The sequence below is a fragment of the Mya arenaria genome, chromosome 12, assembly GCF_026914265.1.
Source record: "Mya arenaria isolate MELC-2E11 chromosome 12, ASM2691426v1".
NCBI lineage: Eukaryota > Metazoa > Mollusca > Bivalvia > Myida > Myidae > Mya > Mya arenaria.
Window position 1 is genome coordinate 15,171,305 of NC_069133.1, and position 25,785 is coordinate 15,197,089.

General features: G+C 34.1%; 1 protein-coding gene across 1 annotated transcript; it reads left to right on the forward strand.

Moving 5' to 3' along the window:
• Positions 1–288: 288 nt before the first annotated feature.
• LOC128210486 (zinc finger protein 665-like) lies at positions 289–18,883 on the forward strand. Its single transcript, XM_052914833.1, has 2 exons — positions 289–1,761; positions 18,875–18,883. Exons 1-2 carry the CDS (start codon positions 289–291, stop codon positions 18,881–18,883), a joined length of 1,482 nt encoding a protein of 493 aa, XP_052770793.1.
• Positions 18,884–25,785: the final 6,902 nt, after the last annotated feature.

Genomic DNA, 25,785 nt, shown 5'->3' on the forward strand with positions numbered 1-25,785 from the left:
ACATGTTTATATTTTTCAGATTTAAATAGGTACGGACGAGAACTCATATACGTAGAAGATCAGTAGGGATGATTGGTCCATGAACTCTGATTTAAAGCGTCACATTAAAATACATATGGGAAGGAAGCAATGAAACTGTGTGATATGTGATTTCTCTCAAAAAAAAATCATTTACAAACACATCAAAGAATGTCCACTGAAGGAAGCCAAACGCTTGTAAGATGATTGATGCTACCTTTTTCTCAGAAACCATATTTACAAGAACATAGAAGAATTCACAATTGAGAAATGCCTAACAAGTGTGAGGTATGTGATTCGGCTTTCTGCCAGACAGCCTCTTTGCAGTCTCATAAAAGAATGCAAATAGGTGAAAAGCCGTATAAGTGTGAAATATGTGATGCTTCTTTCTTTCAAAAAGGTCATTTCCAGAAACATGTTACACATCACACAGGTGAGAAGCCATACAAGTGTGAGACATGTGATGCTGCTTTCACCAGAAATAGTAATTTACAGACACATATTATAATACATACCGGAGAGTGCCCATACAAGTGTGATACATGCGATGCTGCTTTCTCTACAAAACGAAAATTACAGACACACATTAGAATACACACAGGCGAGAAGCCATACACGTGTGTGACATGCGATGCTACCTTCTCTACAAACAATATTTTACAGACTCATATTAGAACTCACAAAGGCCAGAATCTTTACAAGTGTGAGGTATGTGATGCTACTTTCTCTCAGAATGCCTCTTTACAGTCACATACAAGAATACACACAGGAGAAAAGCCGCACAAGTGTGAGACATGTGTTGCTACCTTCTCTCTGAATAGTATTTTACAGAGACATATAAGAATACACACAGGAGAGAAGCCATACAAGTGTGAGACATGTGATGCTGCTTTCTCTACAAAACAAAATTTACAGAGGCACATAAGTAGACACACAGGCGAGAAACCATACAAGTGTAAGATATGTGATGCTGCTTTCACCAGAAAAAGTAATTTACAGGCACATATCAGAACACATACCGGAGAGTGCCCATACAAGTGTGACACATGCGATGCTGCTTTCTCTAAAAAACGGAATTTACGGTCACATATAAGAATACACACGGGAGAGAAGCCATACAAGTGTGAGATATGTGATGCTTCTTTCTCTTGGAAAGACTCTTTGCTGTCACATACAAGAATACACACAGGAGAAAAGCCGTACAAATGTGATACATGTGGTGCTGCTTTCACCACAAGTAGTAGTTTACATAACCATATAAGAATACATACAGGAGAGTGTTCATACAAGTGTGAGATATGTGATGCTGCTTTCTCTACAAAACAAAATTTACAGACGCACATTAGAAGACACACAGGTGAGAAGCCATACAAGTGTAAGATATGTGATGCTGCTTTCTCTCTGAAAGCATCTTTACAGTCACATATAAGAATACACACAGGAGAAAGGCCGTTCAAGTGTGAGATATGTGATGCTGCTTTCTCACAAAGAGCATCTTTACAGACACATATAAGAATACACACAGGAGAAAAGCCGTTCAAGTGTGAGATATGTGTTGCTGCTTTCTCTCATAATGGGAATTTAAAGACTCACATAAGAATACACACAGGAGAAAAGCTGTTCAAGTGTAAGATATGTGATGCTGCTTTCTCTCATAATGGGAATTTACAAACACATTTAAGAATACACACAGGAGAAAAGCCGTTCAAGTGTGAGATATGTGATGCTGCTTTCTTTCAGAATGTGAATTTACAGTCACATAACAATACACACAGGAGAAAAGCCGTTCAAGTGTGAGATATGTGATGCTTTTTTTCTTTCAGAATGGGAATTTACCGAGACATATAAGAATACACACAGGCGAAAAGCCGTTCAAGTGTGAAATATGATATGCTGCGTTCTCTCAGAAAGCATCTTAACAGTTCGCTATAAGAATACACACAGGAGAAAAGCGGTTCAGGTGTGAAATATGATATGCTGCTTTCTCGTAGAAAGCATTTTTACAGTCACATATTAGAATACACACAGTAGAAAAGCGGTTCAAGTGTGATGCTGCTTTCTCCCAGAAAGTATCTTTACAGTCACATATAAGAATACACACAGGAGAAAAGCGGTTCAAGTGTGAGATATGTGATGCCTGTTTCTCCCAGAAACCATCTTTACAGTCACATATAAGAATACACACAGGAGAAAAGCGGTTCAAGTGTGAGATATGTGATAATGCTTTCTCCCAGAAAGCATCTTTACAGTCACATATAAGAATACACACAGGAGAAAAGCGGTTCAAGTGTGAGATATGTGATGCCGCTTTCTCCCAGAAACCATCTTTACAGTCACATATAAGAATACACACTCAACTGATGAAAAGCGGTTCAAGTGTGAGATATGAGATGCTGCTTTTTCTCATCAAGCATCTTTACAGTCACATATAAGGATACACACAGGAGAAAAGCCGTTCAAGTGTGAGATATGTGATGCTGCATTCTCCCAGAACGCTTGTTTTACAGTTACATATTTGAATAGACTCAGGAAAAATGCCGTTCAATTGTGAAATATGATATGCTTCTTTCTCTCAAAAATCTTCTTTACAGTCACATAAAAGAATACAACCGGGAGAAAAGCCGTACAAGTTTTAAATATAAGGTGCTGTTTTTATTACAAAAAGCAATTTAAATTCACATATAATAATACTTACAAGAGAAACTCCGTATAAGTGTGAGATATGCGATGCTACGTTCTCTCAGATAACATCTTTACATTCACATTTAAGAATACACACACGTCCATAATTAATTGGTATTTTTGGACTGCATTTTTATAATTCCCAGCTCAAGAGATCACCATAGGGACAAATCGCTTGACTGGCCAAAAATGAATTCCAAATATCAAGTTACTGTGCACACGTCAGGAGAAAAACCGAACAATTTTAAAATATGTAATGCTGCTTTCTCATAAAATGGGCTTTTACTGAAACGTCTAAGAAGACATACAATTAAACGAAATGTGATACTGTTTCTCTAATAAAATGACTTAAAGACAAATATTGAAATACACACAGGTGAGAAAAAATACAAGTGTGAGACATGTAATGCTGCCTTCTCTACATAAGGTCATTTACAAACGTGTATACGATTACATACACGTGTATTGTCTTACCAGTGTGGAACATGTGAAGCTGCTGTATCTACAAAAGGTTATTAACAGACACAAGAATACAAACAAGCGAAAATCCTTACCAGTGTGGAACACATGATGCTGCTTTTTCTCCAAACGGTTATTCACATAAACATAATAGAATACACACAGGTAAAACTGTGATATGTGTAATGCTGCTTCTTCTCGAAATGTTTTATTTTTCTCATTTTTACGAAAACGAGATTATCTGATTGTATACTTAACGTATTGATTATTATAATATATTTTAATAAAAATATGTACATATGATTTTTAATAGCAATGAAATCATTATATATGGTTTAAATTCGTATAACATGGTTCCACTTGGTTTCATTAAGTTGTGAACTACACGCTTCTTGACCTAACCACCAACAAATTTTCTTGTATATATCCTTTATCATTTGGTTCGTTGAGGTTCGGTTTATCTATAATACCATTTTAAAATGTACTTTTCTGGCCTCTTGTTTTTTCGAAATGGTTTAAGTTAATTTCCATTTGAATTTAATTTTGCGTTCTCGTTAAACGTTATATTATTCAATTTGTCTATGCGGTAGAACGATCGAACAAACATCACATATAAATTAACGGACATTTAGTCCATCGAACTAAAATCGGAACTGGAGAGCACAAGAAACACAAGGATTCAAAATGTATTCCAAATGCTCAGGTTACGAGATTGCTCATTAAAGAGTTTGCAGTATACTCTTTGCATTTTACAAATACGTAAACAGATGTTGTTATAATTAACGTGTATATAACTATCTAAGGTCACATTCATTAAGCTGCAACTCATTCAATGTTTGTTTGTCCGTTTCAGTCGTGCAGTATATGTTCTGATGAATATACAAGGTGAAGCTACATTGGTTCTCATCACTCTGAACGAAAGAGATAAATGCGACGTTTACTCTTCGTCGTCTTGGTTATGTTATGTTATGTTATGTAATTTTATGCTATGTTATATTATGTTATCTAGAGTCGGTCGTTTAAAGCCTAGAATGTAGAAAACGCTGACATAAATTACTTACACTTCGTCTATGAGAGATTTAGCAGGAGCGCGTGCGCATTGACCAATCAGAATATTTGACTCAGATATATAACGGCTTTAAACAATTCAAAGGAATGGCCAGTCGGACCAACATCACATATGAAGTAAGCGGACATATATTACATCGAACAAAAAACAGAACTGTAGAACGTAAACACTTAGATCCCAAATGAATTTCATATGCTCAAGTAACGAGATTGTTGATTAAAGAGATTGCACTACACTCTTTGGCACATTACACTTACGTAATCAATTGCGTAAGTAGTTTGTAATATAATGTTATGCATGATGGGTCGCTTAAAGCCTAGAATTGAATACAACGCTGACATGAATTCCTTACACTGCTTTTACGAGAGTTTTATCAGATTGTTTTTGGATTAACTTTGTGCTTCCAGAGCCCGTGCGCATTGACCAATCAGAACAGTCTAATCAGTGATGTAATGGTTATTAACAATGAAAAGGAAAACAGCTGACAAATAGTTAAGTCCGGTTTTATGCATTCAACCGTGAATGTTCCTTTGTTTTGATATATCATAAAATCGGTAACGAATTAACAGTAACTTCTGCATTTTTTTTTAGAAAAGCAGACTAAGTATGTTTCGATAAATGCCATTTCTTAAATTATAATGTATTTAATTAGGTGATTTCATATTGGCTCATTTATTTGTCCAAGGTTAGCTGTATAGGCTTCGTATTTTTTATTGATCTTTAATGTATCGATGTAGCTGATGTTTATAGTGTTTTAATGTTTAGTCTTATTTTCTTATTGTTTAATTTTGTATAGTTATTCAATATTTATGGTCTTTACGTTTCAAATACATATGGCAAGTTATTTCCAAATTGTCTTTAAACCTAAAAATACCACCCATATTTGACAACCTACTCTCTTATGTCCTCTTCTGCAGCATTCCATAGTAAATTAAAACTAAGTGTGACCTTGATATTGGAGGTAGGAACATGCTCTATTTAAAATATTTTTTTCTTTTTTTTTTTATCAATATTTTTTTAAGAATGTGTCTTTTTGTAAATTAACAGATCTCATGACAACTACTTTAAAAATAAAGTTTGAAACTTTTTGCTTTTTTCTTTATATCATTTATATATGAAAATAGTCTGAAATAAAATTAAAGCGCAAAAATGACACTGTTGGAAATTAGTCAGGAGCCGAAATTGATTTGAAGACGCCGGAATGGCAGGACCGAAATGCCTTAGGGACCAATTTGTACGAAGGCCGAATTTCATAGCATTCAAACACATGTATTCTCAAACTTAAAGGTATGGACACAGGTCTAGTACCCGACACAACGTCTTTATGTACCGAACACATGTGGCATTTTTTAAATGTTTCCATACAAGAGAAAGTTACAACCCAAATACGAGAGCCGGCGAAAACACGTACGGACAGTTCGATTTTTATATCCCAACCTTCGGGAGCATAAAAACGTTGTCTACCTAACGTTGTCTATTAAACGTTTAGAGGTGTTATAATATAATTGCAAAACAGGTCGCAGGTCACGGACCATAATAAATATTATATTTAGATACCAATTCTAAAACCTATTCCTAAATAAATAACTTCAATGAAAGGTAAAACCGACCAGATGCTGGATACTGGGCCTTGTTCACTGAACCCGCGTTCACTATATAAGCTAAGTGTGACTGTGACTGGCTTTTTGAAAAAAACTAAGGACATGCGTTCTTTAACGAACAGTGACGGATCCTTGGTCTAGTAATAACACATTTGAAAGTCAACCAAGGTGTTACAGTTTCGATTCCCCGTCTTGCCACTTTACAAATGCTTTTCGCCTTCGGGGTACATGGGAGGACCGCGTGCTATACACTGATGAATGCTACAGAACCAGGCTAGCTCTAACCAGGGTCCATTCTGTATGTGCACTATGCTACAAAATATGAAATGACTAACAACATTATCGGAGCACTCGCCGAACGGTCAAGACCCGAGTACAAGTATAAGTAAGCTTACAAATAACCAAACTTATTTGAAAAGGTCTAGACATGTTGTGTTACATCCTCCACTTAGTTAATAAATTCGGAATATACGAGACACATGAAGGGAAAAGTTAAGATACATAGTCAAAAGTTAATTATCACAATTATAAAAAACATATTCAGACCTACATATTTGTATGCACATATTGTTGCATTGCAATTCTAAATGAACCCTAAATGAAGGGACGCACATATGTTACAAGTAATTGTTCACATAAGTATTGAAATATACTTCAGCATATTACACTTTAAATTTGTAGTTATTCATAATAGAAAATATCTTCCATATATAGATATGCCTGTAGTATTGTATATCAATTGAATTTTGTATATGAAAGAATTAGCAGGTTACTCCTTACGCGATTCTTTGAAACTTACCCATCTTCACGGACCTATAAAACACGGGTTTGACAACTGCCCGATATCGGTGAAACGATAAGGAATAATAATTTACACACAATCCTTAGCGTGCGCAAATATCGGAAAATTCCGCCGAATCTCCGATCGGAGATTAACGGCGATCTTCGGTTATTTCCGCCAGCTCTGCTGATATTTTTTTTACATCGACATGTCGCATGTTACATGTTTGTAGTTTGTCGTTATTGTATTTTCTCAAGACCTATATTATCAAGACCTAATATGTACCTGATTCAATTAATATTTAATAAATTAAGAGATCAAATAGTCATCAATTTAAAGCCAGTTCGTCTTTAATCAACCTTACAGTTATATCTTGCTCGCAATATATTTATTCTTAATCAATAAAAAAAAGATTGAATCTGAATGACTATCATCATGTACACTAATTGCCTTCAATTTGTAATTTCAATATTGTGTGATTCATCACGTGATTTGACTGTCACATCATATTCCGGATGATTTTTAAAATATTTAAAATTCGCATTAAAAGCAATTGGGAGCTCATATCATATCCGTTCCAATCTCGCATGAATTCGATTCCTGTATTCATGCCTTATTCGCTTGAGATTTGAACTTTTTCAAGATAATAACCAATTCGTTTTAATACGATTTCGATACGTAGTTTAAGATTTCTGTTTTAGTTTGTGATTTCGCTGTTATTGTACAGTGCATTTGATCTTAAAGCTGCATCTCACACATGAACAAAAAAATGTTGTCTGAGAATGAGCCAATTCTTGAGTAAATATCGGAAAACCTGCTGACAAAACATCAGAACGCTTGTTTCGATTTCAATAATTTCATCGAAAAAGAAAAGCAAACGTTTCAATAAGCAAGCTTGGTACAAAGTCAATAACCTTCGTGTCTGAGTTGTAATAACTTCCAGAAAGATTGATATTGCGAATTGTTTGGTTTTTCTTTTCGATATGGTAAAAATACTGAGTGGTGACTATTTAGAAAAATTAATATCAAAAATGATTTTCAATGAAATATTAAGCGTATCCGTGTTTTTAATTACATTTTTTTCCAAACTTTTGGAAATGTCTTTATTGTAGAATTCGTTGCTCTACTTCACATATTTAGCAATTAAACGGCTGTCCAATGCTCAAAGCGTATAATTTGATGTCATATTTGCATATTTTCATTAATATACAATATGTACGCTTTGTGGTGGATGTATATGTCCTCATACGGACACGCAATGAAATGGTGTAACAATGGTTATTGATGAAAGGTAACATCCATTTGTGTATGTAATTTATTGGCAGGCCAAACGTGTACCATCAAAATATGTTCACCAAAATATCTTTGATAAAAATAGTCCAAATATGAAAAATGCACTTGATGCACGAAATAAATTAAAACGATTTGATATTGCATTATTACTTGCGTAATTCACAAAATCACAACCTTCAAGTTTAAAATTATGTTTGTTGAACTAAGAATTAAATTTTATTTCTTGTGTATCAAAGGTCACCTTCATAACACTTCACGATACACAAAATCATATTTAAACGAACTACATTGGCTTTTTCAGTTAAAAAAGCCCGACCTTTGTTTTTTCTTACCTTAAACTGAGCAATGCTTAACGTATAACTGCTACACGCGCACTATTGCTTTGTTTTTATAGCAAATGCATCTTTAATTAATAACGAAGCAATTATCTATTACTTGTCACAATTGTTAATAATTATAAACCTTGATATTGGTAATGATATACAAAAAAGTCAACATATGTTATAAAAACACAGCTAAAATTACGAAATCTTATTATTTGTCTAAAATACACTAATAAGAATACATTAATGATATATTATCCGTTTACTGACATAATAGAACAGTCGTTGAATTTTAATTAATGATTATCAATATACATATATACGTGGATTGCCCATTATCAAACTTATTAATGCAGTGGCATGTTTCCCTGGCTTTGTGCATGTAAAATTGGAACGTGGTCACAAGTCAGACAGGTGGATTATATCTGGCTACTCCATTAAAACACAAGGCCACACTTTCATGCAATATCGTTTTAAAAAAACGAAATGGCATAAACTCTCATCATTCAATGCATATATGTGACTCTCTTGTCATGTTTAACATCAGAAGGCATAGAATTAAATACTTCAAAGGAAACGAAAACGAACTGAACGCCCTTTGAATGTTTTTGATTGCGATTAAGAACAAGAGCTTTTATTAATGCATATGTTAATTAATGTATTAGGGTTTAAACGTAAAAACGTTACAGTTTTTATTCAAGAACTAGGCCAATATAGGCAACACCAAAAACAAAAACAATAATAATAATAATGATATCATAATCATCAAATACAAACACAGCAGCAGCCAAAACACATTCAGGAAACAACTTAGTATACGACTGCGATATTATAAACGTTCCGTGAAAACTACCCAGACAAACCAAGTAGTCCAACATTTAAAACTTACACCTGTTTTAAGGTACAAGGATAATATCAATGAACAAGCGTCTGATGTATTTTCAATGATGTGTTCAAAATGAATCGAATAATATTCAATTTCCTTATAATACATCGAGGTAGGGCACAAAGTCAATTCAATGCATCGAAAAAATGTCGAATGACCTTTTAATTTGTTGGGAAAATGTCCGATGTCCTTTTCATACAATGATATTGTCCAGTGTCCTTTCAATGCATCGAGATAATGTTCAAAGTCTTACTAATTCATCTCGATAGTGACCAATGTCCATTCAATGCATCGAGATAGGGTTCTAGGTCCTTTCAATGCAACGTGTATTTGTATTTTGTATTTTCATTGCATGGAGAAAGTGTCCAATGCCAGTTTGATGCATCGAAGTTTTCGATATCCTTTCAATGTATCAAATAAGTTTCCGAGGTCCTTTTATATTCTCCAGAGAGTGTCCGGCCTCCGTTATATACTTCATATACTTAAACGTTCCAATTTAAGGAAGTCATTATTTTTTCGCAAATATGATTGGCAAGTCAAATTTTAATAATCATTTTATGATAAATATGACATATCCGTTATCTGAACCGTATTTCCGGTCTCTTCTTATCTGTTCATCATTGACAAAAAACAACATTTGTTACGTCATGTCTTTAAAGTTGTTTGACTTTAAAAACGACTTATAGAGGGCAGATGGTCGATTTCTTTCCTGAAAATTGAGATTAGAATTCACATAAAATTGCATAACGTTGAACATGAAGGCAATTTGTGTACATGATGATAGTCATTCAGATTCAATCTTATATATCAGCCTCATCCGTTCAAAGTAATGATGATTATAATATTGATGATCATGATCATCATCATAATAATAATAATAATAATAATAATAATAATAATAATAATAATAAAAGTAATCATAAGGATATTGATAATGATAATGAGCAGAAATAGAGAAAAACCGTTACGATTATCTTAATTTGATTTGTGTTATGTTGTTGGTTCATTTTTTTTTCAATAAGATGGAACGGACCTATAAACCATGGATTGGTAACTCTCGTCTGTGCTAATGCAATTAGATCAAACTCACGTGTGCAACGAGATCTAACCGTTTGGTCATTTTCGAGACGTCCGACATCGGCCGAATATATATATGAGGTTTGTGTATCCTATCTTATATCCAATTGTGGTTCAACACTGGTTTTATATTTACGTAAATAAAACGATACATTATGATGCTGACGGATTTTCTCAAGTGTAGCTGGACTCTTCAGACTTATATAAGAGCCATCGCTGGACCTGGAGATACATAAACTCAACCTATAAACATGAACAAGCTATTCATCGTTCTTCTTCTGGTCAGCTACGTGTCAATCAGAATGTTTCCAGCTACTGTTGACGGTAATGGTAATATGTTTTTACTATATTTTGTTTAAAATGAATTCTTCAAATATTACTTTTCAAGGATGTTTATTTAAAGTAAAATTATCGACATCGGATTCACTCTATCATTTACTCGATTAAAGAACTTTGGTAACTATATGAATCTGCCTATTTTTCAGTGCACAATATTGGAAAAATTAAGCTATGATTTGTTACATATAAGGGTCTGAATATATATGCGCGTTTTAATTGATTGTTTGTCTCAAATACTTAATACTTATAATCTCAATGCAACATTCCAAACAACAATAACAATTGCCTTTATTTGCCATGGTAACATTTGTTACTACAGACTATAAAGTTCAGTAAAGCATCGGTAAAGAAGATGGTATCAAAGTGAAATTATTACAGAGTATAATAATGTTAACATGTACAACTGAAAGTAAAGCTTCATAAACGTATTTGCTGGTTCAGTGTATTTGGTAAAATTTGTTAAATAATTTAACATTTTGAAGTAAAATATTTTGTAGATGAAATATAGGATATTTGTGGTATTAGTATTTTCTGCCATTAAATAGTTATCTAAAAAAACACACAAAAACAACAGATTATTATACATGCATCGTTCATTTTACTTGATAGTATAAATACTGCTATGAAAACATGACGCTTTAGTGTAATCTGGCACAAATGGATATAAAGTGTGGGTCATTCACGGAAAATTATATCTATACTAATCAGTACACTATGAAAATCTACGTGCAAAATATTATGGTGAATGAATGTGTTTATTTAAATTTTATTTTAAGTGAATGAGATTTCATCATTGATATAGTAGCAGCAGGTTGGTTTGGGCTTTATTATATTGTTGGTAAGGCAATCACATAAGAAAAATTGCAAATTTTCCTTGATTATTTAAGACCGTGTTATTTTTGTTATTAAGACGCCCTGTGAATTTAATTATATTTGGATTTTTTTCTATAATATCTCGGGAACAGGGCGTCCCTTTTGGTGCGAAATTCGGAACATTCTAGTCAACAGTGAAAACTGCCTCCTATGGAATTTTGGCGAAAAGGAAAAAGTCTTTCGTTGTAGGGAATACCTCGCCACGCATGTGTTTCAATAAGGAATTTAAAATTACAACTCCTTACTTTATAGATTCCCAAAGATATATTCCGTGGAAATTTCAGCTAATAATTTAATTCCTTCCTTAAAACTACTGTATAATACACCTTTTTTGCGATTCGTTCATTTCCTCTCCCCAGCCTTGCATGTTTTGTTTTTTAGGTTTTTTGTAACTAAAGTAGAGACATTTTTGCTGGTCAACGTAGCTTGGTTATCATTAAGATAGGTAAATGCAGTGTTGTTCAACAACGACTTTACAAAATTTAAGTTCTGATATGAACAGTTTGCCTAGGCAACTAAGGATAGTAACAGGTCTATACTTTTCGGGAAACATGGAGTTACCCTTTTGCTTAAAGATTGGCACAATGTAGCCTTCCGACCAACACTTTGGGTATACCCCTGTATCTATGAAATTGTTAAAAAAGTTTCGATAAAATGGTAAAAGAGTGTTTTGTCGATTTTATGTGTTCGTTAGAGATGTTATCAGATGGGCTTGAGGCCTTGCCGTTTGCATTTATCAATCATTTTCTCTATTTCTTCTTTAGTGATTGAAGAAGTTAAAATTTCCTCATTATTTAGCAAATTTATATTTTTCTTTTCTAGGTTCTCCGTTTCCTCACCAGCATTATTAAAGAAATCGTAAAAATCATTCAAAGAAGGCAGTTTGTTTGTTTCTTTTATTATTGTCAAGCGACTTTATATAGGACCAATATGATTTCGGGTTGTTTGTATGTAAATCCCGCAAGCGGGACGATTTATTGAACTTCAATTGTCTAATTTAGTATTTCAAATTACGTTTATAATCCTGACTCGCACGGTTGAGTAAGTTTTTATTAATCTGCGATTTGTTTGTATCATATCTCTTCCTAGCCTGGTTATAAAGTATCCGTTTATTTCTGCACTGAAGCCCGTACTAGGGCTTATTATTTGTATTACGATTGGTGCAAATGTTTTAGGAATTAAACATAGACTTAGGTTTGAAACTTTTTTGTGCGGATCCAAATGCATTGGAAAACAGCCACTAATATCTATGATAAGGTTAGAAATAAACGTCACGATTTCAAAGTAGCACACACAAATGCTGTTGCATGGGCACAATTGGCTGGCTGGTGAGGTACGAGATTGTTATCATGTAATTACACTTTTATTATGGCTTTATGCCTTATGTAATATCCATGGGTTATTGTTATATGTTTTACATACATTGTATTCAATACATTGTATGCTTAAAAGTCGATTTATTTTATACAGTTTATTATAACTGTTTGTTAAAACATTCTTTGTATATTTAAACCATCAAAACATTTACCAAAACGCTACAGGTATATTGATAATGTATAACTTAACGGTCCTTTTATACAAACATAAAGAAATTTAAACACTCTCAAATGTATAATTTATGTATGTTGTTGTCCCTGTTTTCCAGGAAATTAGTGACAGAAACCCCCAAAGCAACTCTCTTCGCGATTTCTCGTTTGTTTGTGGCATAAATAAACAGTCGTTGAATGACTCTGTCTTATGGTATTTTGGCTCAAGAATCATTTTGCAAATAATGGATTCAAGAAAGATTGAAATTAATAAACGCATCCAATAATATGCCCCGTACTTAGGTGCTGCGCCAACGAACATCGATGATGTGTTAAAAAATCTGAAAAATGCACATAATTAGTGTCTAGGCGTCGCTTGTAGTACTTCAATGTGCTTGAACACACTTTTAATGTGCAATTGAAATAACGAAACTCAGTCACAATGGCATCAGGCACATTTTCAGAATCTTATTCTAGCTATGTAAAAAATGGTATTGTTCAAATAATAGCACTGTTTTATATACAATCGTGTTGAAATTAGATTTACTAATAATGGACTATAATATTTATTTGAGATTGCGGATCATAAAAACATATTGTCGAACATGGTATTGCATATAAACCGTCAGAAATTTCCATTTGCATACAAATAGAAACATATCTTTTTTACCATGACCATATTGAACGTTAATTTCTTCAGAGATGTGAATACAGATTTAATGTAATTTTAACATCGGATAACTTCGAAAAAGATTCGTTTTTGATAACGGAATTCCGGTTTAATATACGCAGCTATAGAACTGATTTGAAGAGAAAAAATATCCTGTCGCTTGCATAAAAATCGGTCCCCTAACAAATCGATACAATTTTAACACATTGGTGAGTTTCGATTGTAGTTAAAAGTTAGACATATTTCCTTCATTGATACGTATTGAATGTAACTTACAATCTCTGAGACGCTATTTGGACGATTTAACATTCACGGGATCCCAGGATTGAAATATTTGTAGTATTTTGGTCGATGGGCTCACGTGTATTTGTATTCGCCTTTCTGTTTATATTGTGGAAAACAAACTCCTATTTATTGTTAAACATTTCTTGGTCTCCAAATCGACACAGTAACTATAATAATTCGAACACCTATTGTAAAAAAACTTAAGACTTTCAGAGGACAATAAGTTATGTCATCGTTCAAATTTAAATTGCTGCAATTACATTCACCTATTAATTGGGTTTCGATTGTCAAGCTTTAACGCTTCAGGCTAGGGGGACACGCATTTGCCAGACGATTGTACAATGCAATTATAGGTATCGACAAGCCTTACTTTTACATATCCTATAACACAATTATTACATGAACATTTTAGGACGCTGTCAATTTGTTTAAACATATTTAACGGCGTTGTTCACATTCCTGAGTCTTTGTGGATTTCCAATGACATCTTGGACTGACAAAGCCGGCGTCGTCGGTTTGGATGCAGCATGATAAAATGACCGGCGCAATATGGCAAATTTGGGATTGAAAAAGTATGACAGCTTTTCCCAGTTATTATAGCCGTATACTTTTGACTTCTCATTTCTACGCTTAAAAGCCGGTTATGTTGTTTGATGAGGGCCTAGGCGATGATTTGTAATTGAATCATTCATTTGACCTGTTTTTGGGGCAATCCAATTAAGTATATATTGATAAATGTGTGATAAATATCAGGTTTTGTTAAATGTAAATGTTACGTTAAAAAATATGTATTCATGTTAAAATACGTAATGAATAATGAACGCAATCATTTGATAAATTATATTAATTGATGTGTTTCCTCTTTAACAATAAATTATGTATTTCACCGAAAATACAGAACATGTTTACGTTATGGACATACATGTTAACTGGTTTTTTTTGCCATAACCAATATATTTTTTTCTTTAGAGTACATGTATAAATATAAGCGATATCTGGAACACTGACCTCTTGTTTTATGTAAAATAAGCAAATTCGTTGAAGTGATATCCCCCGCCTGATTGGGACAAGTCAAGGAATGGAAATCAATTGTTGATGAAATGTATATATATATATATACACGAGATTGAGTTTGATTGCAACTGTTTGAAATAAAACAACAAACAAGAGCTATCACTGAAGGTGATTAATACCCCCGAACGCCGCCCTGATTTGAAATTGCAGTAAACTATTTGGAAAGCCAACCCATACATGACAACATATTTTTATGGACTATCGCCTGTTATTCATTTTTTGATTATGTTTTTTAAAAGTTAGAAAAACAGCTTTAAACAATACCAGTTATGCTAATACTGAGATGTTAATACTGATATATTTGATGTTCTTAAGCACAGAATATACGATTGCCTATGACCATCTATAAATGATTTAAGTTACTTTTTTCAAGTTATGCTCCGGACAAGAAAAAAGTAACAAAGGGCAATTAATCTGTAATTGGCTGAAATAAAATTGCGTTTCCTGCACACTGCACTTCCTCTCATTATGATCAATCACTGTATGAAGTTTTATTAAATTCCATCCAATAGTTTTCAAGTTATGCTCTGAACAAGACGAAAGTAACAAAGGGCAATAACTCTGTAATTGGATGAAATAAAATTGCGGTTCCTGCTCACTGCACTTCCTCTCATTATGATCTATCACTGTATGAAGTTTTATTAAATTCCATCAAATAAATTTAAAGTTATGCTCCGGACAAGAAAAAGTAACAAATAGCAGTAACTCTGTAATTAGCTGGAATAGAATTATGGTTCCTGTACACTGCACTTCCTCTCATTATGATCTTTCACTGTATGAAGCTATATTAAATTCCTTCCAATAGTTTTCAAGTTATGCTCCGGACAAGAAAAAAGTAACAAAGGGCAATAGCTATGTTATTAGCTGAAACAGAATTGCGGTTCCTATACACTGCACTTCCTCTCATTGTGATCTATCACTGTCTGAAATTTTATTAAATTTCATCATATAGTTTTCAAGTTATGCTCCGGACAAGAAAAAAATAACAAAGGGCAATAACTCTGTAATTGGCTGAAATAGAATTGTGGTTTCTGTACACTGCACTTCCTCTCATTATGATCTATCATAGTATGAAGTTTTATGAAATTCCATCCAATGGTTTACAAGTTATGCTCCGGACAAGAAAAAGTAACAAAGGGCAGTAACTCTGTAAATAGCTGAAATAGAATCGCGGTTCCTGTACTCTGCATTCCTCTCATTATGATCTATCACTGTATGAAGCTTTATTAAATTCCATACAATAGTTTTCAAGTTATGCTCGGGACAAGAAAAAAAATATTAAAGGCCATAACTCTGTAATGAAACAAAGCATGACAACTGTTTCCGGGTCACACCAATTGTGCAGTGAAATTGGTGATTCGAAGGAAAATTATGACGAATAATTGACGTGATACTTACCTGGAAGCGAATCGGGAATAATTTCTGCAGGTGAGTAGGTTGTTACCGTTTGTGTTATAACCTGCGATAGTTTGCATGCACTGTCATATGTTAAATTTGACGAAACTAGCGATTTTATGTCGAAAACAGATTCCGATGGTGATTATGAATTGCCTACCTAGGGCTTTCAAGAAGTTTGGGCTAAAAATGTCTATTTTGTTGGTAAAATCATATTGAAGTTGTATATTTTCTGAAACTTCATGTTGTTCTGTGAGACAAGTTATTAGGAGACAATTGGTTGAAAAATAAGTTAGTTACGTGCTTTTCAAAAACACCACCCTACGTACGAGGGCCTTCACATGTCAACCTTTACTATATAATAATAGTTAATATTGGGGGAAAACAATTAGTGGACTTTTTGGTTGATATTTATGTTTTTATGATAAATGATCCTGTTCCAATCATTTTTGGTCTTGAAAAAAATGTTTACTTATTTTTTTAGAGGGGGTGGCCATAGGTGGGTCCTGTCAACGTAACTGCTGCCTGTGATAGTTATAAGATAACTCTCAATAAAAACGTACATACAAAAAATAATGGTTATCACATATATGCATAATTCAAATATACACAAAGACTTCATACAAACAAATACACTTAAAACAAACAATCAACCTGCGACGAACAAATAGTACAAGGTGGCAGTCAGCTAGTATCACTGTTTAATTTTGACTATTGTTTAACAATAATAAAGCTTCGATAAAGGGCTTTTAAAATTAAACAATTTAAATGTTAAAGTTTTGAATATGGGATCAAATATGCAATTATATTTAAAACAAAACATGAACATACAAATTTACGTCGACTAGAATTGATAAACTATTTGTTTAAGTTGAAGATAACTTTAATGTAGCTGCAGTTCATGCAGTTGCTTGCCGCATCCTAACGTCTCTGGATAGGTCTAGTCTTTTTGACAAAGATGCCATCTCCGATTTATTTTTTTATTTTGATATGGTTTCGGTGTCTAGCTTTGGAAAGGCATTGTGACATCTGATGTCTGATTGCCTGGTAAGTTTTTTTCTTTCTGAATGACTGTAACCAAAACATACCATGTCCATAACATAATTTAAGCAATAACTTACAACTAAAGTGATACAGCTTTAATTAAGGAAATATTTAATTCCAGGTTACAAGCTAATTGCTATGTAAGTCTTTTATTCATGTCGGAAAAAAAATCATTGAGCAAATGTTTCTTGTTAACACATACCCGACTTTAATTAAAGATCCTTGTATCTTTTATCTTGTATTGTTTATAACATGAACTTACAAGCTATCAGGCGATGACCAAGACTGAGGTACTTGGGGTGATTGTTGCTGAAGAACTTCACGAGATCTGCTTTCCAGTAAAGGACCATCATGTGCCCATCGTTGTGACGCACGGCATCCCTCCTTATAAGGTCATTAACACCGGCCCAAACGAACCCCTGAGTATATCTGTATTTGAGATCATTGTCAGTCGTGGAGTTCTTCATTTTGTCTGACCCTTTACATTCCTTGGAGCAATACCAAGACTCATTTAGAAATAGAATGTTCGAATTGCATTAATGTAAGATTTGAGAGTGTGAAAAAATCCTGAACTGATGACTGTACAATTTGGTATCATTTTATAGACTAAATGGGTACCTAGTAGAAAAGAGAAATACCATTTCTTTACAAAGACTATGACTATTTGTGACAGTAATCAACGCTGCCATAAATGAGTTTAATTATTTCTTATATCATTATCACGACTCTTCTCGCGTGGCAACGACTCACAAAACAATTATTAATTTTACAAGGCTTAACTAGCTTCGTTATTGAGTTAATTGCTAATATAATTTACCTTCTTCTGGCATCTGATCCTCTCGAAGACCAACACAAGAAGCATGGAACCACAATCCATTTGCACAAAGGGAATACGAGCATTCGACCATTGCCTCATCTTTTCGCTTCTTGCACCGACATATTGAAGAGCTGTCGGACTTACATGTCTTCGAACAAAACCAGCTTCCCTCTGGAACTTCCTTTTCGTCAATGCCCACACACTCAAAATGAAACCATCTTCCATTAGGGCATTGGTCGCCTTCACACTCGATCATCGGAGAATCGTCGTCCTCCACATCTAGGGATGCATGTAAATAGACATTAGAAAAGCTCGTTCCCGTAACATATGAAATGGATATGTTTAAAGAATAATATTGCCAAATCTTGAGTTGTGTTTAGCCTATGATATAGGGTGTGGTTCTCAAAGTGGTTTAATATGTTTATACCGATGCTTTTCAATATAGGTACTAATACGAGACCATATCTTGCACGATTAATCCATGCAACAAAGATTTTATAATTATAATATTGAATTTATAATTTTTGATCGAGTTTGCATGCGTAAGGGAGTGGTCTACGCATTTTCCTGGAATCCTTGTTTTTAAATTTATATAACGCTGGTGTTAAGGGGTTTTTTTGTATCAATAAATAAAACCTTCTGTCTAACCTTCTTGTTTGCAGAAAGAGTAGACATTGTGCAAGTTCCTTATCCGTCTACAATTCTTGTTGGATTCCAAATATTGTCCACTATCACCTCGGATACACGCTGCACGTCCTCTGTATTAATTTCAACTTCTTCATTGAGATCATCCAATTGAAGCTCTTCCAAGGCAAATGCCGTTATGTAGCCCTCAGTAACAAAACGCAGAAACTCCGATACATAGTTGAAAGATTCGGAGACATTGCGTGTCACCGACCTTTGGTTGAAGACGTTCTTCAAGTGGTACATTGTTCCTTTGTCCATTCGGATTAAAGTATGTAAACATTGTGTCCTACAGGGAAAGTAAGAGTATAATATTAAATTTTACTAATATTTTCTCAAAAACTCACATGTGTATTTAGAGTGTATCATACACTTGTGATATTCTTTTTTATTTACTGCAAAGATTTTCATGCATTTTTTAGGAGATTTATGCAAATACTCTTTATGTTTTTGCTATTTCATATCTATATTACAAACACCAACTCCTATCCTAATTTCAATGCAAAAAATGTAAAATACATTAAGGGTTACACTTCTTACCTGCATTAGTAGCATTCTTTTGTGGAACACCTGTGCAGAAGGTTCCAGACCTTCCAGACGCAGAAGAGAATTATCAGCATTGGCGCGTGAACTTTGTGCATCCACATGCCTTTCGTATGACAATCCGTCCCTCCAGCAAATCAGTGTATGCACATTAGCGCCATCTGCTGGAACATATTCCTGTATTTTTTCAAGGATGTTGACCACGCCTGGTATGGAGGAAAGATTTTCCTCCAGAATACCGATGTTAAACTGAAATGAAGATATCACTGTAAACACTGATACTTTTAATTTAAAGAATACAAATGCAAACGTGTATTTAAGACCATCTAGTCCGTGATATCATTTCAATAAACTTATTTCTAACTAAAACTGAACAAATAAGCTGTTCAAATAACCATTTGTGGGAAGGTGAATACGTCTGCTTTATACTGCTATTCATTTCATAGGCTTAACATTTCGCTTTTTCTTTTGCTTTCTGCCTCGAAGTGATGCCAAATGTGTTCGTTTATGTTGGCATTTTGGGCTGAAGGAATGCAGTTCTTGGTGATCCGACAAACCATGTTAACCATTCGGTCCCGGATTCGGCGATGCTCAACACTGTTCAAGAGGTTAACATCGCTGGCTATATTTTCTGCTCGCAGAACTGCCTTGTCATCAAGATTGGTGGTATGTATATACGATTGTTTACAGCATATGCCCATGTTTGATATTTGTTTCATGGTTACGGGTCTGGTGCCTTGCTTTCACTTGTCTTCCCACATTGTCTCAGCAGAGAGTTTAGCCTGAAATAAATCGAATGCATCACTGTTGCTAAAATATGACTTAATACTCATCAGAATTTTAATCGCAAAGCATGTGTAAGCTGTATTCCATTACTTAGAATATGTATGGGAAGTGATGTCTTTGTACAAGGTTTGTACGAGTAAAAATTAAGATATGAGTAGTTACTAGTTTTCATTATTTACTATGAATAATGTGATATTCCTACCTGGAGGGCATTCATCAAATCCATACATTATAGTCTCATCCACCTCATTGCCTTCATCTTCGTCTAGCTCCTCAAGTTCCTCCGACATTAGTTCCTCATCTTCCTCTTCAACGTTCTCCCAATCCTCATCTGGTGGATCTGTTTCCGTCTCTGATGCCACTGTTTCTACATCACTTGAAGCCGCAATCTAATGGTGTTGATCTTCAGCAAGCATAGCATCAGGACGTCCAAATACATTGGTCTGTAGTAGTTATCATTCAATTGTGTTTATTCTTGAAACATAACAACATTATATCAAAGGAAACATGAACACAATATTGAAAAGACCAATTCACTCATTTATATGTATTTTTGTTAACAACCGCGCAAATCTTATTGCCCGTGGACCAGAGAATCATACGATTGCTGATATCACTTGCAAGATCCCTTTTTATCGTATGGTATTTTTCACTTATTTCTTTACATCTTGAGACGGAATAAAACTATCGACCCTACCAAGCCCTTTTTTATGGCAAATCTGGGTCAGGTATTCGGCCTCATTCCCCACCCAGAAAAGTGTATATATTGCCCCAGTTAGAGAACTATTCTCTATATGATGTTGACTTAGACACACCCCTATTATGCATATTTACCGATGGAGGTCTAGATCACCGCTTGACATTTGAGTCAGTAAAAGTGTCACTTTTAGAGATGTTCTTTGCGCTTGATCTAGACTGTTTAGATGCATTGCGTACTGCACCAAATCATAGCTGGATGAACCCTGCTGAATGCTGTATGAGTATACTGTATTTGGCATTACAGCATGTGTAACTATGCCGTGAGGATATGGATAAGAAATTTGAAATAAATGTTCAAAGGGGAATCCTCATTGGGCGTTGTTAGGAATATTGCGGTAATAAAACCGGAATCTTTCAAGAAGAGCATTGAACCAGTGATCCAAACAATCAATGGTCGGTTTTCGAATATGAAACTAAAAGGCAATTATCTGAAGGATCATAAAGGGGCTTCTGACGAAGAAATAGAGTCTGACCTTGATTTAGTGAAGGTTATCACAGGTTTACCAGCAGCTTCCTTCAGTTGTACCAGTAAGAGATATGACTTCAAGAAATGCAGTAGACCTTAGGTAAGGTATTTCAAATCTTTAATATAAAATTTGTAATAAAATCATGTTTAAATGAGCAATTAATTAATTAATGTGCGAGGGTTTTTTATGCCTTAGGCATTTACAAGCTGAAGTACCTAATGCAAGTTTTGGAAACTATTATGACAGTGCCCATTGGACTGCAACACCAAGTATCCATATTTACATTTAACCCCATGGTAAATGTTTTAAGATATACAATAATGGATTCTTTATTCAGCATAAAGACATTTGTTTTATTGGTTTATCCAGACAGTTCATATTCAACATTTAAATGTTTCACTGAATGTTCATTGCAGAAAATAAGTTAATAACTTGTAAGTTGTTCAATATTTAATATCATCATTTCAGGAGTATCTGAAGTCACAGTCTCTCAGGACAGAACAGCTTCAAGATTATGAAGTGTGAGGAACTAGACTGTGTCCATTGTTCTGTGAATCCTATACGTGATCAGGAAATGTTCAGAAGACTATCGTTTCTACCAGAACCTATACCAGACGAAAGCGGAAAACACTATTCGCCATTTAGAGAGGTAAAATACCATTTGATTGTAAATTTGTGGTGGGGGTCTGTTTGTTTTTGGAAACGAACTTGATCAAGCTCTGAAGAAATGATCTATAAATGTATTGCAAAATTTATAAAAACATTTTTTTTGTCATAATTAAATCATATCAGAGGCCAGATACCATTTTATAGGGGGTTTTTTTACAATTACTAGTCCAATAGTGTATACTTCAAGTATGTGCAATATTGTCATATATATTCATTAAAAATGTTCTAAGAATTTCTCATATTGATAAAAATGTGAACAATTCAAAGAGTATCCATGTACAACCCTTGCTAGTGGTTCATTTTAAGTATTTGTTCATTGTTCTGTTTCAGGTGACCCTCGGCTAAACATGGCGTGTTCGATGATGACCTGATTGAAGAAGACAAAGCAAACAGAGATATTCTGAAGGTGAAATATATTATCATTTTATATAATAAAATATTACTGTAAACAAAAGGATATCCGCGCTGTTTATTCTATGACAATTTATCAACGCATGCAATAGAGAAAGTTAAGAATTAACATTTAACAACCTGTTTTTAATTTGTATGGTTAAATAGGTTAAGAATTTGATCCCGAAACCAGTGCAACGCCTTTTATGATTTATAGCACTAACTTTAAATTCCAAAAGGTCAGTAAATATAACACCCCTGAATAACTAAACCACTTTAAACTTACAGGCCCAAAAAGTAAGAGATGTCATAAAGTGCGGTGATTGTAACAAGCCTAGACTAGTCTACAGTACTTCAAAGACAGAAAGGGTTCAGGTATATGATGTTGGTTAAAGGTATTAGAACTAAAGTTAAGATTGATTTTACATGGTCAAAGGTGAACATGTAACATAAAGCTTTGTTGGGCTTTTAACAACAAATGTATATACAGTACAATTCTGCTTAACACAGGCAATTAGGAACCATAGTTGGTTTATAACCAGTAAGATTATTGATGAGGCAGAGAGTGGGACTCGAACCTATGACACTATGAAAGTGCAATAATTTGTTGATTTCTCGCCTGTCTGTTTAAGGAAGATAAATCTGGCCTTTGTGATACCTTTGGTGTATGCTTCATCAATTGCGTCATGCAAAAGACTTTACTTAGGGCAATCACTCCCAAATCTTAAAAATTATTTGAATGAAGCGTTGTACCCATGATGCCAGAAATTTCCTGAATATGCACATGTATATCAAGGGGAATTATTTATTTCATGAACTATGACGACAGAACAAGTCTAGTCACAAAACAACTGAGTTTGCTCGTAAAATGTGCAACACCTTTCACACATAATTATTTCCATTAATAAAGCACATTAAATCTCTTACAGGATGCCTACATGCGTCGACTTAAAGAAGACCGGCTTTACATTTGTGGGGACCAGTTAGAGGAGGGTTCAGATTTATTCATGCAAAGAGCATTGAACTGTACAACTGACATCGAAATTCCATACTTTAGCCCAAACTACAGGGCTCTAGCAGTTTGCTGCTACTGTGATGATGAAAATAACTTTATGGATGACAATAAGCCATATATCCAAGAGCTTTACACCAAAGCAGGCAAAGAAGCAAAAAAAAGGGGTCAAACGTTTTGGAAAATAAGGAAGAAATAAACTCACGATGAATTAAAATATAATTTAACTTGATTCTTAAATCTCTAACAAAGTGACTTAAGTTGGAAGTAAATACCAGCCAAGGTTTTTTAATTCCCAGGCAGCAACTTAAATTCAATTGTGCTTGCCAATGCTGTAGCAAGCTTATAAATACATGTATTTTCGTGATACCCTTAAACAGCTCAAGCAATGAATAGGTTAAAGGTGTTGCTTGTATTTCTTAGGACAACCAGCTCTTTGCGAAATCTACTGAAACGGTACCCTCTTTGCACATGCATCGGTCATTCTCTGCTGATAACAAATCGGCGATGGACGACAAGCCAGTAAATGTTCAATCAACTGATGAAAGGAGGTATGTAGTGTGCAAAATAAGTATACCACGGAACACTAGAATGTTATAGCTATGTCTTATTTAGTAATGTGCCCATTTTTCAATCACTGCAACTCCACAATAAGCTACATAATATTGATATGTTTTGCCTTGCCCACCGCCTCTGCATGTTCTGCGGGCTTAAATGAACCACTGGTTTGATTATGTAGTATGTACACCCCATACATATTACATGTATTCATTTATATATCATAATCATACGAATGGCAATTAATAGTCTATAATATGTTGCAAATTCTTGTTATTATTGAGCTCAACAGGACGGCGTGTCAGACATATGTGTGATCTCCAAGGTCACATTTTATCTTTTTAGTGTTATGCACCATTATTTTTGTCACATTATGCTTGTCTTACCAGAGTTATGGCCCCTGACATAGGCAGAATGTTCAAAACAAGTACCAAAAATCTTGTATGGTAAGTTACACACAAAAAAATGCTTATAGTATTTTATACTCGTGAAACTTTAATGTTGATCAACATAAACTGTTATGCACCGATTTTTGTCACATTCAAAAGTATTGCAGCTATAACCCTGAAACATCATAAGTATGTTGGTCAACAAGTTCTGCTATTTCTGTCGCAAAACTCTAGTTAAAAATGGTATGGAATATTGTCTGGCATATTCAAATGAGTAACAATAATTGATTGGTTGAAAACATGACCTAAACACCTTTCAATTATCATGTACCCACGGTTATTTTGTTGCATTATTCCTGTATCCAGACAGCTTATGAGGATATTTATCTTGTGATAGCTGTTGTTTATGTTTTATGCAAATGTCTATATTCATGTTGTGAGTTATTTTTTTAGTCACCTTGCAATTGTCTAGTCATTTCAATGGGATATGACAGGTATTTTAACACATTATTATTTTTAACCTAGTGTCCAGAATTTTAAACTTTGCCATGTATAGGATATTTTACAATAACTTAACATTAACAAATATGTTTAACAACTAGAAAAGTGTAATTTTGAATTCCTTCATTTATTAACAGTTTAAAGCAATAACATTTATTTGATCTCAAAACTTATATTTGTAGAACATTAATTTATAGTGTAATCATTCTTTCACTAGGATGTTATCATTGTGTCGTTTACAATGTCATTTTTTAAGTGAAAAAAATGTGAGCAAAAGTGACTATATATATATTTATTCGCTCTTCGCTCGCTCCTCTTTTATGCTAAATGCAAAACAAATACTTTTATTATTATTTCGCTCGCTCGCCGCATTTGTTTTTGGAAAAAAAAATCCGATGAACAAGTTATTAATTTGGTGTGGACTAACGGAAAAGTTTAACTTTGAACTTAAGGACGAACAAGTAAATATTATTTCGGCATTGTTGGAAAACAGAGATGTGACTGCTTTGCTGCCGACTGGATATGGACAATCTATGTGCTACATTATCCCGCCATTGCTCAAAGACCAGCAGGTTATCATTATAAATATATGTACATTATTATTAGTAGTAGTAGTAGTGGTAGTGGTAGTGGTAGTGGTAGTGGTAGTGGTGGTGGTGGTGGGGGTGGTGGTGGTGGTGGAAGTGGTGGTAGTGGTAGTAGTGGTAGTAGTAGTAGTCGTGGTAGTAGTGGTAGTAGCGATAGTATCGGTAGCAGCGGCAGCAGCAGCAGTAGTATAATTATTTAATTATTACAAATTGACATAAAACTACTCA